The sequence below is a fragment of the Columba livia genome, chromosome 17, assembly GCF_036013475.1.
Source record: "Columba livia isolate bColLiv1 breed racing homer chromosome 17, bColLiv1.pat.W.v2, whole genome shotgun sequence".
Classification (NCBI taxonomy): domain Eukaryota; kingdom Metazoa; phylum Chordata; class Aves; order Columbiformes; family Columbidae; genus Columba; species Columba livia.
The window spans coordinates 5,057,750-5,072,887 of record NC_088618.1 but is presented as its reverse complement, the minus strand read 5'-3'; the positions used below and the strand labels follow the sequence as shown (position 1 = coordinate 5,072,887).

At 40.3% G+C, this 15,138-nt stretch overlaps 1 protein-coding gene across 29 annotated transcripts in view; it reads left to right on the top strand.

The window, feature by feature from the left end:
• Positions 1 to 15,138, top strand: part of ATXN2 (ataxin 2) — a 50,647-nt gene that overhangs the window by 26,776 nt on the left and 8,733 nt on the right. For 11 of the 29 annotated variants that reach the window (XM_065033478.1, XM_065033491.1, XM_065033475.1 and 8 more), the window contains 10 exons: positions 1,072 to 1,260; positions 1,947 to 2,054; positions 2,926 to 2,996; positions 3,693 to 4,000; positions 4,505 to 4,568; positions 4,683 to 4,835; positions 5,479 to 5,545; positions 7,198 to 7,382; positions 7,988 to 8,120; positions 12,352 to 12,405. In XM_065033478.1, coding sequence (XP_064889550.1) covers positions 1,072 to 1,260; positions 1,947 to 2,054; positions 2,926 to 2,996; positions 3,693 to 4,000; positions 4,505 to 4,568; positions 4,683 to 4,835; positions 5,479 to 5,545; positions 7,198 to 7,382; positions 7,988 to 8,120; positions 12,352 to 12,405 — 1,332 coding nt within the window. The remainder of the gene's footprint in view (positions 1 to 1,071; positions 1,261 to 1,946; positions 2,055 to 2,925; positions 2,997 to 3,692; positions 4,001 to 4,504; positions 4,569 to 4,682; positions 4,836 to 5,478; positions 5,546 to 7,197; positions 7,383 to 7,987; positions 8,121 to 12,351; positions 12,406 to 15,138) is intronic. The other 18 variants (XM_065033488.1, XM_065033500.1, XM_065033498.1 and 15 more) reach the window with 3 other exon arrangements.

The following is a 15,138-nucleotide window of genomic DNA, read 5'->3' as shown; positions in this document are numbered from 1 at the left end:
TGTGTGAGGAAGGAAAAATGGGGGAATTAGCTGTTGAAAAAGAAATAATTTTCAGGAAAATCATTGAAAAGAATGAACGTTATATATGTTCTATTTTATCACTGAATTTGGTTAATGGCAGTGTAACGGGGTTTTGGCTTACAAATGAAGGGTGTGTTTGTATAGAAGGTTGGTGTTTAAAGAGAAGATGAAATGATATTCAAGTTAAGTTGGATATATTTTTCCTCTACAAATGATGCAGGTTTTAAGTAGTCATTTTGTGTTTGGATAAGTACTGTAGTAGCAGATATAGTCAGTGTCTCTTCTTTTTTGAATCTGTTAACGTATTTTTGTTAATATTTGATTTCAAATTTAAGGCTCAGTCTTGTGACACAGGCCCTAGTCTCGAGCTTTCGTAGTTGGGACCATGTTTTAGTGAGTTGTCAGCAGCGGGGCGCTGTCCTTAATCGAAGGACAAGTGAGCAGCAGTTTAGAGTCCGCTCTGTCCATGCTCACTTGAAGTTAATATATGACGTAAAGCAACTAATTAACTGCAATGGGAGGAGCAGGAAGTACAACTTATCATGTAAAGAATACACAGCCTTCCCCGCTGCTTTAACACAGGGGCAAAAAATAGACATCAAAGACTCTTCTTTCAATAGGATATGTTGTTTTTTTTTCAGCTGGCAAACCTCCAAAAGAGGACCCTGTAAAATGGATGTGTTTTTTCAGCCCTTTTAAAAATGTTTTCCATCTGTTTGTATGGAGACCTGACCGCCTTTTCTGTTCTGCCTGAAACTGTGTTAATGTGAGCGGTTGTACTGCCGGGGGGGCTGGGGAGCGTATCGCAGTTTCACGGTGGGACTACAGGGCAGTGATATATAGTAGGGGAAAATTGCACCACTTGTCTGAAATGCTGCTTTGTAAAGAGCTAGGAAATGTACCTGCAAGGTAAACAGGTTTTCAGTTACCATATAATGTTTCACTAAGTGTTTTAGAGCATGCTTTTATTCATTTTTAAAATAAGAAAATTGCTGCAGGTGAGGAAACTTATGCTATAACTGTTTTTCTTCTTTTCCTGTTTGTTTGTAGTGCCGAGATTGTCCCCCAAAACCCACCGGCCGAGGTCCCCGAGGCAGAGCAGCGCTCCCGCGGGCCCGGCGCTGCCGTCTCCTCAGCCCGGTGCCATCCCCACGGAATCCGTGGCCATGCCTGTTCCAGCCGCCTCTCCCACCCCCGCCAGCCCTGCGTCCAACAGAGCCGTCACCCCTTCCAGTGAAGGTGAGGTACCCTCGCCGCTTCCGCTAATCCCTGACAACGAATGTACCTATAGAACAGCAAAGATGCTTTCTAAACGATGGGAAGGCTTCTGATGCATTTGATTTTGCTGCACAGTGAGTTCTCATGGTGCTTTAAACTAAGGCTGGAGAGAGGCTTTTTGTAAGTCTTAACATGTCATTTCTTCTGCCCTTTAAGGAGTATGGGCTTATAGGTGTTTGACTTGATTTTTTCCAAAGTGAGTGCCTGGCTGTTTTCTAATTTAGAGAAACGTAGGCCACTTGTTTCAAAGAATATTTTGGGCATAGTGAAAGGAAGAAAAAGCCCCAACACTTTTAAGAGCACAGTCAAATGTCTAAGAACTCTCAAATCTTTGTAGCATTCTGTATGAAGAGCTTGGGCTATTGAAAATAATTTGCTCTCAGTTTATAGGTTTTTTCAGCCTAGTTAAGGTTCTATGTATGATGAGAGGGATGTGTTTGACTTGGGATGTTTTCATTTGGCTTAAAGACAGAAGGGGGTGAGATAACTCTCCAGGTCCTAACTGCGTAGCAGAAAATGTATAGCTTAAGTTTTTTTATTCTGTAAGATGAACGTGGTTAAATCTCTCTTCTGTTTCTGTCTTGTCATCTCTCTTTGGTCAGTTTGAGCTGCGTATAAGAGAATAACTTTGGCAATTTGTTTTCTAGCTAAAGATACTAGGCTTCAGGACCAGAGGCAAAACTCTGCAACTGGAAACAAGGAGAATATAAAACCAAGTGAGACTTCTCCTAGTTTTCCTAAACCTGAAAACAAAGGTTTGTATCAGAAGCTTTTGTATATACTTGAGTGATGTAGGAATTCCAAGCACTAAACCTGTTATATCGACTGCTTCAATTAGTGTCTTAGGAAGACATGGAGGCAACCTACAGCAAAAAATTGGTCTTGCAGTTGTGAAGTGGCAGGTCTACAATTTTAAATGTTGTGCTGGACTCACTTCAACAACACAAAATGTAGAGATTCTTGTGTGGATGGTGTGATTTCTTTTCACTTCTTTCTTTTTCTGATGACAAAGCTGGTTTTTAGCTCTCTTTGCTCTGAGTGTTTCTGCTTAGAGCTATGCTCACAATACTTCTGAGCATCATGGCCAGCATAGTTTTTTGTAACTGTACTTATGATTATGCCTTAAATTTGTCTTTCTCTGCAGTGTTGCTTTTCATTCAGTTCTCAAAAAAAAATTTCATATTGTTGAACTTGGAATCACAGAGTCGTTTAGGTTGGAAAAGACCTTTAAGATTATCGAGTCCAGCCATAAACCCAACCTTGATCAGTGTTTCGCTTTAATTGCTAAGCCTTGAAACGCTGACATGTTGTGTTTTGAGGGTTTTGTGTGTGTGCTGCTTTGTGTTCAGCCGAGCACTGCAGTCCCTGCACCTCAGGGCTTCTGTCTCGGTGCGATGCGTTAGAACTACAGATACGTCAGTTATGTAACGCTCTGGTTTCACAGAGTATTCTTGTGCGCTTACACACGTAGTTCATGGAATTACACCAAATTACAGAGGAAACGATACCGCTGTATATCGTTTTTAGGTGTGTTAGCATTGCCTTTTAGTAAATTGAGAAATGTAAGGGTTGTATGTAAAACTTGTATGAGAAATGCTTGGACAATGTTGGTCTTCTGTTTGGCAGGTGTATCTCCAATTGTTTCAGAGCATAGAAAACAGATTGATGATTTAAAGAAATTTAAGAATGACTTTAGGGTAAGTTTCTCTGTGTGTTAACTTGATGGTATCGTAGTTCTCATGTGTATCCAAATGATTGTGTGCGTTAACAGGAAAACAGGTCCTTGCTGTTTGTGCTTAATTTATGAAAATATCTATAAGAACTAGTGCTAGATATTGTAAAATCAATTCTGATTCTTGCTAGTACAATTGCCTGATACATGTAAATGTGCGTATTGACTATACACTGAAAATAGTATTTGAAACCTGTTGGATCGTTAGGTGCAAATAGTAATCGCATTTACACTCTGTATGGAAGAGTTGTTTCAAAATTAGATGAAGGGCTTTGCTGAGGAAAATGGAAGGTGCATTCGTATTACTTATTTCATGGTTGTAATGGTGTATTAAATCAGGTTAGCTTTTCAAGTGTTACTATTAAATTACACAGGGAGATGAGTGCGGAGGGTTGTCTTAAGCTTTCATGTCACTTCCTAATCAACATACAGGTCAGTTGAGTGGCTGAATAGCTTCTTTCACAGTGTAGGCTTAGAACATTGTCAATGTTCATAGATTTCTTTTCTAGTAGAAATGGGAATGTATGTTTTAAAAGGTCATTTCCAGATGATTAAGGCCCAAGGGACTATATTTTACTCTGTGCATGTGATAGTATTAGATTGTCTCTCTCTCTAGTTCTGTACCTCAATTTACTGAATATATTCCTTGCATCTTTTTCAGTTACAGTCAAGTTCTTCTTCAGATGCAGTGGATCAACTGCTAAACAAAACCCGAGAAGGCGAAAAATCAAGAGATGTAGTTAAAGAAAAGACAGAATCAACCCCTAAAGAATCTATCATAGAAACTGGCAGTAATACTAACTCTAACGGTGGCAGTAGCAAACCTAATAGTCCAAGTATTTCTCCTTCAATAAGTAATAGTTCTGAGCAAAAACGAGGGCCTGAGGTAACTTCACAAGGTGTACAGACATCTGGGCCTGGAAGTAAACAAGATAAAGAGGATAAAGAGGAGAAGAAGGATACTTCTGAGTGAGTAATTATGCTTTTTAGAATAAGCACATCTGTTATTAGCCTTTAGCCATTTGTAGAAAAAGCTATTATGAGTCTGTAATATCCTGCTGTTTATATGGATAAGATCAATGTAAGTTCTCTCTGTTACACAGAGAAAACAGGAGGTGAAGTGACTGTACTGAAAACCATCTCACGAGTCACTGGCAGAGCTGCATTTCGATCTCTGGTCCTGTTGATGCTTAATCTGTATCTAAATGCTTATTTGAGTGTTTTCCTGGCTCATGTGAGCTGTAGTATCAACAGCAGGAAAACTTTTATGGACACGTGTAGTAAGAGTACTATCAGTAAGAGTGGCTTTTTGCATGCCGTGTATTGTTTGAGTTCTCAAAAGTCTGACTCACAGATGGAAATGAGGTATTTCATCTCTTTACAATTTTAATTGCTGGGGCGTTTTGCAGATATATAGAATGATATGCTTGTAAAAGAATAACACAATGCAATTTTTTTGTTCTTTATGTTTAGGCAAGTTAGAAAATCAACACTTAATCCTAATGCAAAAGAGTTCAACCCTCGATCTTTTGCTCAAGTAAGTTATTTGAATCTATTTAACATTGCTTTTGAGTAGATTTTTTTAAGCAAACTTTTATTTGGAAGATAATCAAGCTAATCTTGTGTATTCATTGCTGAACTCTGTTTGTAGCCAAAACCTTCTACTACACCAACCTCCCCTCGTCCACAAGCTCAGCCCAGCCCCTCCATGGTGGGTCATCAGCAGCCAACCCCCGTGTACACTCAGCCTGTTTGTTTTGCACCAAATATGATGTACCCAGTTCCAGTGAGTCCAGGCGTGCAGGTAAAGTGCAGCAGATGCTGTGGATTCGTTAACACTTTTCGGGTGATTGTCAGCAAGTTTGGGAGACTTAGGAGATACAAGTTGAAACAGTGAAATGATATAGCTTGTATTACTGTTGTAAATATGGGCACAATTACATTGTTAAATTTTACCTATGTAAATTCCCAGTGGTCCCTCAACCTGGATGTTCTAATAGTCTCAAACACTTGTGAATTCCATCAGCTCTTACAATTATTGTTAATCTCTGGGAGTTCCTCCCCACTCTTCCAAATATAGTCGTACTCTCTTAAGTTTAAAGCAACTATTTCTTAATCCTTAGTTTCCAGCTGTGTCCCACTAGTTTCTGGTCATTGCGGGGGTTATTAGGATTTCAAATCTGTTATAAACCTGTCTTATTTAGTACATTGCGTGGAGCAGCAGTAGTATCATTACTTGACTGGCTGTTGTAAACCATATGGTCTTAGTTGTTTGTACGTGCAGACTTGATCACAGTGATCCAAGAAAATACCATAGGTTAGGCAGAGTTCACTAAACCACGTAACATAGCAGAGTAAAACACATCAAAGCTGAGTGGGGCCCCCACTCAGACACATACTCACTTTTTAAAGGAATATTATAGCTTCAACTCTTCCTTCTCTTTCAGCCTCTATATCCTATTCCCATGACGCCTATGCCAGTGAACCAAGCCAAGACATATAGAGCAGGTAAAGGTGAGAATAATACTGCCTGTTTGGTTTTTAGTCTGCATGCAGCATGTATATATTACAAATGTTTGTGTATTTTCTAATCCCTGTTCGTTTGGTTTCGATTTATATTGTAAATGCTGTTTTTAAGAAAGAGAAGTGGAAATACTAACACATTTCTAGGTTAACTAATTCAGACAAAACACAATACGTTTTAGTTGTTTGGTTTGGAATCTGATTTGACAAGCAGGAAATCTTCTCTGTTACTTGGAATGTTAGAGTAAGCTGATCATCTCCTGTATTTTGTAAATGCTACAGGTTTGTTTAAAGGGAACTTTCTGGAGTGGTTTTCTGGACTGCTTTACAGCAGAGCCCTGAATGGTGTTTAAATAGAGTTTTGTTTTCAATCAACAGGCAAAATTGCTATTTCTTCAGAAAGAGTATGCTATGCTACTCTTCTGGAAAGAACTAACTGCTGGTTCCAGTTTATTCTTCTGCATTCCTTCTGCAGCAGTAACTGAACAGCTGGACTAACAATAGTGTGTTTTTAACAAGTGACACCTGGGGCTCTGGAGGCCCGAACATGTGAGGCGAGATGCTCTCTCTTGTGTGTAGTGCAGCGAAGGAGCAGAAAAATGATGGTTTTGTTTTTATAGTCATGTTTCAGATAATGCTCTAATTCTACACAGTGCATGCTTTCTTGCAGTTTTATACAGTGGGTCATGATGGCAGGTTCCAGTGCTACAGCTCCAGTCACTGGAGGAGGGAATTGTTTAAATAAACAAGTAGCCTTTATGAATGTAGGGAAGACAAAAACCTGCAATGTATTTCTCTTTTAAAACACACTAACTTTACTATGGCCTGACCCATGAATTCTTTTGGTTGGTAACACTGATTGTTTTAATCAGAAATATATTGCTGTGCACTCAGTTGCTCTGTGAGGCTGCTCTTCTATTCTGAATTCCTTTTTAAAACTTCATTATTTTCTGCATATCCCTTCTGTGTGCAGCAGAGTCCCAAGGGAGCTGCATGTGTTAAAATTCAGTGTCTTTATGCTGTTCAGGTTACCTCTCTGTTCTCTTAATCTTTCTTCCCTCTAATTATTCCTACTCCTCTTCTTCTTATAGGTTGACTTGTCCCCTTCAGTGTTGACCGAGACCTAAAAGTCGCTCCCGCTATCCTGAGGGGTAGCACAGAGCTTAAAATGTGTGAATAGCTCAGATTGCGGCTGGTGGAGACCTTTATTCTGCTCTCCTCAGCCATAAGCACAAGGGATTTTAGCAGACTCAGCTTTCCAGCTGATGGAAGCGCTGCTTAGTAGTTCCCATAGTGGGTGAAGGGGACAGGATCAAATTTGATTACTGTAGGTATCCTGATAAAACCTTTCTTTTCTGTTACTGATTCTTGTCAGTCTTTCTCTCCCTACACCTCCTTCCTTTCCAAAAAAAAGCAGGCCTGGGTTTGTGGCTGTATACATGGCTCAAAAGCAGTGATGAAAATCAGACATTTCTTGGAGAACTTTTCATGCTGTCGCTTTTTGATAGTGCTCTAATACATGGTTGAAGGTTAGGGGTGAGGATATTCTACTTGGACGCAGTGACATTGTAATGTCAGACTTCTCAGGAAGATCATAGTTCATTGTCCCGTGTTTCTAATGTTTCTAACTCTTTGCTTTGTAGTACCAAATATGCCACAGCAACGGCAAGACCAACATCACCAGAGCACCATGATGCACCCTGCCTCGGCAGCAGGCCCTCCAATTGTAGCTACGCCACCTGCTTATTCAACACAATATGTTGCGTATAGTCCCCAACAGTTTCCTAATCAGCCTCTTGTGCAGCATGTGCCACACTACCAATCTCAGGTAAGAGTTCTCCTAGTCTATGTGATACGTCAAAATAGAAATAACTACGTGTCGCAGTCCTAAATACCCAGTTGTCTCCAGTCCTAAGAGATCGCTCTGGGCAGTTTCTGTGTTATGGTGGTGCTGTAATGTGCTTCAAAGCCTGTAAGAAATTTTAAGGTCAGTGTAGAAGTTGGCATTTATTATTGATACTACCTTTATGGCTCTTTGGAGAATTCCTTCCAGGTCGTGGCCAGGACATCTCCTACTTACATGTTCTAAAATTAAGCTGTTTGGTGTACCCCTCTTACTTTGAAGGCTTTTAAATAACCATATGTAATTGTATAAATATATAATTACATACATAAGCTTACTACATTATTAGAGTGGCAAAAATTAGCTATGCCAATGGTTTCTGTCAGTTTCTAGCCCACTGCAGAAAATACCCTTAAATTTTTAGAAACAATCGGGATAATTGTGATAATATGAAATCTTTAGTCTGCTCTGCATTTAGTGAAGCCAAGCTGTTACAGTATCTAAGTACATAATTACTGTTTAGATGACACTCATTTCTTTGTAATAGTTCTCCAATTAACTGTCTCTTTTCTTTTTTCTGTTGCACGCAGCATCCTCATGTTTATAGCCCTGTAATACAGGGCAACGCTAGAATGATGGCACCACCAACACACGCACAGCCTGGTTTAGTATCTTCTTCTGCAACACAGTATGGTGCGCATGAACAGACGCATGCTATGTATGGTAGGAAACGTTTTGTGTTATATGTAACTTTTTAAGTTCTGATGTTGTGCAGGGCTGTATTTAATCTCAAGCTTCAGACGTGGGTATCGTTCAGATTACACCCGTAGATGTGGTTTTATGTTTCATAAGATGATGAGCAGAGCATTGAAAACTGAGCCACCTGGTTAAAATGAAAACTCAAGTGTGCTGATTTCAGTAGGATGCCAGTGACCAAGATGAAATTTCAACCTGGGAGCTGCTAAAGAATATCTACTGAAAGAAGTTTGTTCAAGTTCTCTTGATGCTCTTGACACAACATCCCTTGATTGTTTCTTGATTATAAATAGGACTTGTTTTATCAGAAGGCTATGACCTCAAGTTTCAAAACTTGTCTTTAGTTCTGACAACTTAGTGAAATGCTGTCTTTATGATACTACTAGCATTATTAACAGGATGAACACTGCTGTTTGAGCAAGATAAAATGTGTTGCTTACCTTTCTTTTTTGGTAAGTCAAGAACAAGTATATGAAACAGCTCATGTATTGCTCTGACTTTGACAATTAGTCTCCAGCATTAGCAGATGGGCATATTTCAGTTGCAGTGAAGTGCTGAAAATGTGGGTTACCTTGTTGCAAAGTCAAATGTGAAAGAACTTCTGAAGCATTATAAATGTATGATAAATCAATGCCCAATTCAGAGAAAAAACCTCACTGCAAAGTGTGCTGTGGAAAGAGGTAGAATCAAGGTTGTGAGAAGTCTTGGAAATTGTCATAAAATGTCAAAACAGCAGATGGTCTCTTGAAAACATGGCATTTCAATACTTGTTATAGCATCTGAGGAAGACTTTTATTGGGTCACGTATATTATTGACTTAGATTCTAATAAAAGATTTTCTGTACCTTTAGACATCTTTGTATGTTTTCCGGTGCTTAGTTTTACACTGCTACTTAATGAAAGTCCATGATGTGTCATGAAAACGTACAAGGCTAAGGATCTGAAGTTCAGTGTGAAATTAATTCTGATTTTTAAGAGTTTGTGTCTTACCCATCAGAAAAACTCCTGTCAGCTCTCTGCAGTGGTATGGTAACATAGCTGAGAAACAAAAATAATAGAGAGAAACCTTTTTTGACCCTTGGAGGAAGAACATTTGAGCTCATTTGTGCTGAAGCTGAAGTTAACTTGTAGAGATTAAGTCTTTCTCTCACAGGTCCTTGCTAATTGTATTACTTTGATCTTTTCAACTCTTGTGCTTGAGGTGTCCATGTAAACAGATCTTCTGTTTGCTGTTCCATTAGATTAAATAGAATTCCGATAAAGTGGATGATCAAAGGCTTTCAGACCTTTATTGGGGAAAACTCTCCTCTCAAATCTTAATTAAAATAAAACTAAACATGAGATAATCTGAGATTTGATTCAAAGTGGTTGCATGTGACTTCCTGGCAATTTCCCATTGTGGGCCATCCTTATCTTTTGTAACCAGTGGGTTCTACAGCACTGAAGCACCAGTCCTTCCCTTGGCTGGCTTTGATCAGATGGCTGGATAGTTTGCTCACCGATATTCTGACTTACAACCATTAGATCTCATTTTGTGTTGGTTTTGCAGCTTGTCTGTTTTAGATCTGTGACTACCTACCAGTACAAACAACTAAGTTGGGTCAAACTTGAGAATTCTTTGGTATTTCCTGCCATTAATTAAATATTACTTTTCCAAGAGCACCTAATTTAACAGAAATTGAATGGCCTTCTGTGTTCTTTCAAGTAACTACTTGGTGACTCTTCTAAATATTCTCCCACCTTCCCAGTAAATGAACAAGTGCTTGAAATTCTTGTTACTGAGACCTCAACCTAGCCGGATCGTGAACTCCATATGAGACACTTTTAAATTTTTGAGTATGTTCTTGCCATGTGCAAGTGTGTTTATTGCCTAGCGAACGTGAATTGGCTCCAGTGTACCCTTAATGTACAAAGTTTGCAGTTAGCCACACACGAAACGACCTCTGATGTAGTGCAGCACACTCGCAATTCCAATTTTTGCAAGTCTTCCATGTGCTGAGTACTTGAAGACCTTGTCTAGATGGATTGTGTTTCCTCCAAATGTGTTCATCAGTAACATTCACTTCAACTTCTGTTTATCAAGCTGTGAATACTTGGGGAAAACGTAGAAATGCCCAAGGTGATAAGTATAAGCTGCTTCTGGAGTACATTGCTAATGAACAACATGCTGGAACCATTCGCATCTGATTGCGTGACTGTAAGACAGTATGCATAACTTACGTTCTGTATTTTGGGAACCTTAAGTTTACTCACAGTATCTTTGAACTAAAATACCAATACACTCTGATTCTGGTCCATTTGAACAGAATAAGAACTTCCTGAGAAACACCAACTGCTGCCTTGGATTTCTGGAGCACCTGCTCAAACAAGTTCTCAGATTTCCTTTCGGCTCTTTAAGATTGCTATCTGATTTTAAAAAATATATATTATTATCTATTTAAAAATTTATTTTTTGCCCCATTGATATCACGATTCAGAGGGTTATGCTGCCCTTTTATCCTTCAAGGTACTAGTGCTTTCTTCGAGATAATTCTTGCAAAATTCACTCAATGTTTTTCCTGCGTATGTGGTAGAGAGAAGATGTCTGCAAGGAGAACCACACTGAGACGTGGGGGTTGGGGGGCTCTGCTCATGAAGTATTCTTAAGGTATAAAATGTTTTCTGGTGAGACCTGAAACTCCATCTTCACTAATGGTTTGGGACAAGTTGAAAGCCTGTGGCCAGTAGTAGCTGCCTGCCAACGAAGAGAAATGCCTGTTGATCCATTAAGTGAACCAGTTTGGGGTTTATTTTCCTTCCTGCCTCATGAAGAGATAGCCGAATCCAAAATACATACAGCGACCTACGCTTGTTTATAAGCACTCTTCAATTTTAAAGAAAAGTATTTCTATCTGATGCTGTTTAATGGGATGTTTCTGCACTTCTGCGATCTCCTTGCCGGTGGTTCCAGTGTCCTGCTGCTGTCTCGCACCCACTGTTGCCAAGAGCTGGAGAGAAGCTGAGCAGCTGAGCTGCCTGGTCACCAGCAGACCCAGCTAAACCTGCCGGAGGAGCGTTTAAATCATTGGGTTTTCCCCCTAAAAACACAATTGAGAAAGGACAGTGTTCAAACAACTGTCTTTCAGCCAACTGCCAGACAATAAATGTCTGTTAAACGCTTCAGCTCTGGAGACCCGAGCCACTTAGATGTCCTTATGGAGGGAGTTTGAAACGCAGGCGTCTTTCAGTGCCGCACACACGTACCTGAACGCGGAGCTGTCATTCTTGGCCTGTGGGTTTCAGAACACGGTGCCTGCCTGGGGAGCGTTGGCTCTGGGTGATGTCTCTGGCACCGATACGCTGGGCTGGTCACGTTTGGCCACGTTGGCAGTTCCACTGCTCGGTCTGTGGTGCACACAGAACTGAACTTGTGCCCTTAACCAACCGAATTTTCTGCTAAGTAGAGGGTGGATAAATTAATTCCTGTGACGATGAATTTGTGTTAATCTTACCATGCAGCTGAACTGCCTGTGTTTCCAGGTAACTGGAGTCCTCTGAATAACTTTACTTTCGTGTTTAAAACCAACCTTGTGTAAAACCAGAGCTTGGTTTTATACAGCAGCATTTCCTGTTTTTTGTGCTCTCATTCCTGTCCCCATTCTCCCTTCCCTTTTCCCCTTCTGCATATGTTTTACTGGTCTGGTGTTGTCTCTAACTTTATCTGGTTTCTGTCTCAGCAGTAGAGTAAATTCTATTACCCTGATAGTACAATGGTGGATATAATATAAACTTCAGAGGATTCTCCAGGGACTAAGAGTGAACCAGTCACCAAAGGTGTCTTGGAACTGTTAAGAATGGCAGTGATATAGCTGAAAAAGCAAGGGGCCAATTTCTGTTTTAATGTAATTATGTTTTAACCTTCTCATTACAGTGGACTGTAATAGACCATTAATTGACATAAAGCTTATTTCTGTGTTGCTTAAGAACTGAAGACCTCAGTGTCACAGTGTAGAAGGAAGGCTTACCTGAGACTTGTATTGTTTCATTTCCACTCATTTGTGAAACTAAATATCCAGCTCTAATAGCACCTAAGTAAATAAAAATATCTGCATGGTTCTACAATCTTTAAAAAAGAAAAAAAATTATGCTGACCTTTCCAGAAGACGGGAAGTATGCACGTGGCAAGAGGCTAATTTACCTTTCTATTTCCCAAATTCAGCATGTCCCAAAATACCATACAGCAAGGAGACAGGCCCTTCTTTCTACTTTGCCAGTGAGTTGGGTTTTTTGTACTAATTTTGATTGTACAGAAAAAGCACTTACTAAAGAACAGATGTTAAAGGAATGGGACGTGTTGAGGGAACAAGTTTCCTTGCACCAAACCAGTATGTGGAAAACACAGGAAGGTTCCTTCCCATGGACAGGGGCATGAAGCTGTTGAACAGATTTATATGACCACAGGAAGCTGATTTGTCAGTGGTTTAGAATGTATTTTGTATGCTGAATAATTTAGTTTTAGCACCCAGTCTTTTCATCTGCAGCCAGAATTGAGTGCTGCATGTGGATAACCTCTGCCTAAAACCTGGCTCAGCAGCCTCACTCCCTTTCTTTCATAGCCCAAATGGAATTTTAAAACTGGGGAAGTTAATCTGTGTCCGAAAAGGAGAAGTGTCTTGTGCCTCTTGTCTGTAAAAAGCTGTGGCTCAAGTTCTGAGCCCCTGGGAGGAAATAACTTGAGTTGCAGCTGAGATGAAGGAAGCTTTTTGTAGAGTTACTTCACTGCTGTTATTATAATAATAAAAAAGCAACCAGACGAGGGCTCCGTGCCGGTGTAGATGCTTCCTTGGCAGATAACGTTAGGTATCAGTGGTACCTGAGCCGGTGACCTGCGTCAGTGCAGGGGCGGGCAAGGGGCTGATGTTCTCCGTGCTCGGCGCACACCAGCTAACGCAGACTCCAGCTGCCTGCCTGTATGGGAAGGGCAGATAAGGCAAAAAATCTGCCTTATATATTGGTGTTCTTAGCACTCGGAGGAAGCTGGTTTGGGGAGAAATGGGGTGGTTGCAGGATGGACCGTCCTTGTCACGCAAGATATGGGAAAGGACTGAAGTTCCCAGGATATTTTCAACCATTCTCCTGTCCTGTTGTGTCTGCAAGCCCATGCAGCCTATGCCAGGCACTCTTGGTTTGGTTTGCTTTTTTTAAGTTAGCTCATGCAAGAGGGATGTGAGAAATACCACTTGTTCTCCAAAAATCTCTTCTGGAACAGACTTCCTGTGTTTCTTGTACCGAAATTGTTCTGCGTGAACTGGTGCTGTGGGATGCCGACCTGTCCTGTTTTCACGCGTCTTGGTTTGGTGCACTGAAATAACTTTAAAAAGCTCGTTCCTTTCGTGGATAATCTTTTAAGTGAAGTCCACTCTACCTGTGTAAAATTACTTCTTGAAATGTTTGTGTTATGAAAGAAACATTTGCTATTTCTTTGCTTCCTACCATTCAGGTCTTTTAAATGTAGTTATCCTCACCATCTTACTGGGTCTGGCAATAGTTTTGACGTTTGTTCACTGGTCAGTTCTTGACAATAGGCTCTTCAGTGCATCTTGGGACGATGACCAACCGTGACCACCATTGGCAGCGTTAAAATTCCTATCAGGGAAAATACGAAATTACATTTATATGGTTTTTGCTTATACCCTTGTAGCTGGGAGCTCTGCTTGATTTCTGCTGCTCTCACCTCTTTTGATTTCAGCTCCTTCCGTGGGTTTGGTGGCTGCCTACTGCTTGTTTGCCTCTCAGAAAAATGGGTTGCACTTTTGTAGAGTCAAATTCAGTAATTCAGTCCATCTGATTTTTGCTCACTTCATTACCGAATCGCTTATCTGCACTGTGTATCCCGGCAAGGTTAGTGCAGTTCAATATTACGTTAGGAAACAACTTGTTGAAAAGATGCTGCAACGAAGCAGGTTGGCCCAGGGAGTGTTTCTTGCGGAGAGGAACGTGAGGCATAAATGGTGAGAAAACCAGTGTGTTTCTGCTGGGATGAGCAGAGGTTACTTGCAGCAAGGAGATACGCGGAGCTGTTTTGTGCTCTCCTAGAGTCGTGCTTTCTCAGCACGACTAGATGGCCATTTGGAAAATCTCCAAAGTAATGAGAATGAGGGGAAATCTTGGATAATTTGCAATACTTTTTCTTTTTTTCTTATTCCTTGCCTCCTGTTTGATCTCGTTTGCTGTTTGGTGTCTGTAGTGAGCTGTTGTGATGAGCAGGCACAGATTCTTGACAGAAGGTCCCAGTGAAGGTGCTTTAGTTACGGCTGAGCAGCTGAATCTCTCGTGGCTGTTTTGCAAGGCTTCTTCCGCAGATCTCAGTGCTTTGTCAAGAGCTGCCCATTGCACCAGCTAAACGGGGAAAACCTTTTACTTTTCTAGAGTTGAAGTTTGAACTCGGGGTTTGAACTACCAGTGATCTGTGCACGTATTTCAGACTTGCTGCCGCTCATCCCAAACTGTTCCTGGTTTGTATGCAGTGTCTGTACAGGATTTAGATAAGTGTCCATGTAACATTTTTTGAAAGACACTTTTAATATTGCTATTACAACCTAATTTGCAGCAGTGTCTGAACTAGTTTTAACCAAATTTGTAGAGCTTATTGGAGTAATTTGTTAAAGACACAATGGGGGAGAGGAGAAGCTAGGCAAATAAAAATTCTTCAATATAAAAAATGTGGTACTTTAAATGCAAAGCTGTGGATCAAAGATATTAGAAGGCTATGGAAGAGCTGCTGCTATGACAAAAACTTGATCCTCCCCCCACTTCTGTATCTGTATCTATTCCTCAGTTTAACTGGTTTCTTAAGAGAGAAATTCTTCATTGTGAAGTTTTATTGTATAATGTATCTGCTTCAGAATAACTTAGTTTATTATTCTCTCCTATAAAGAAACAAAAGATGAATTACACAAATGGTTTAAGGGAGCACCTCATTATTTTGGGGGCTCTTAACAAGTAA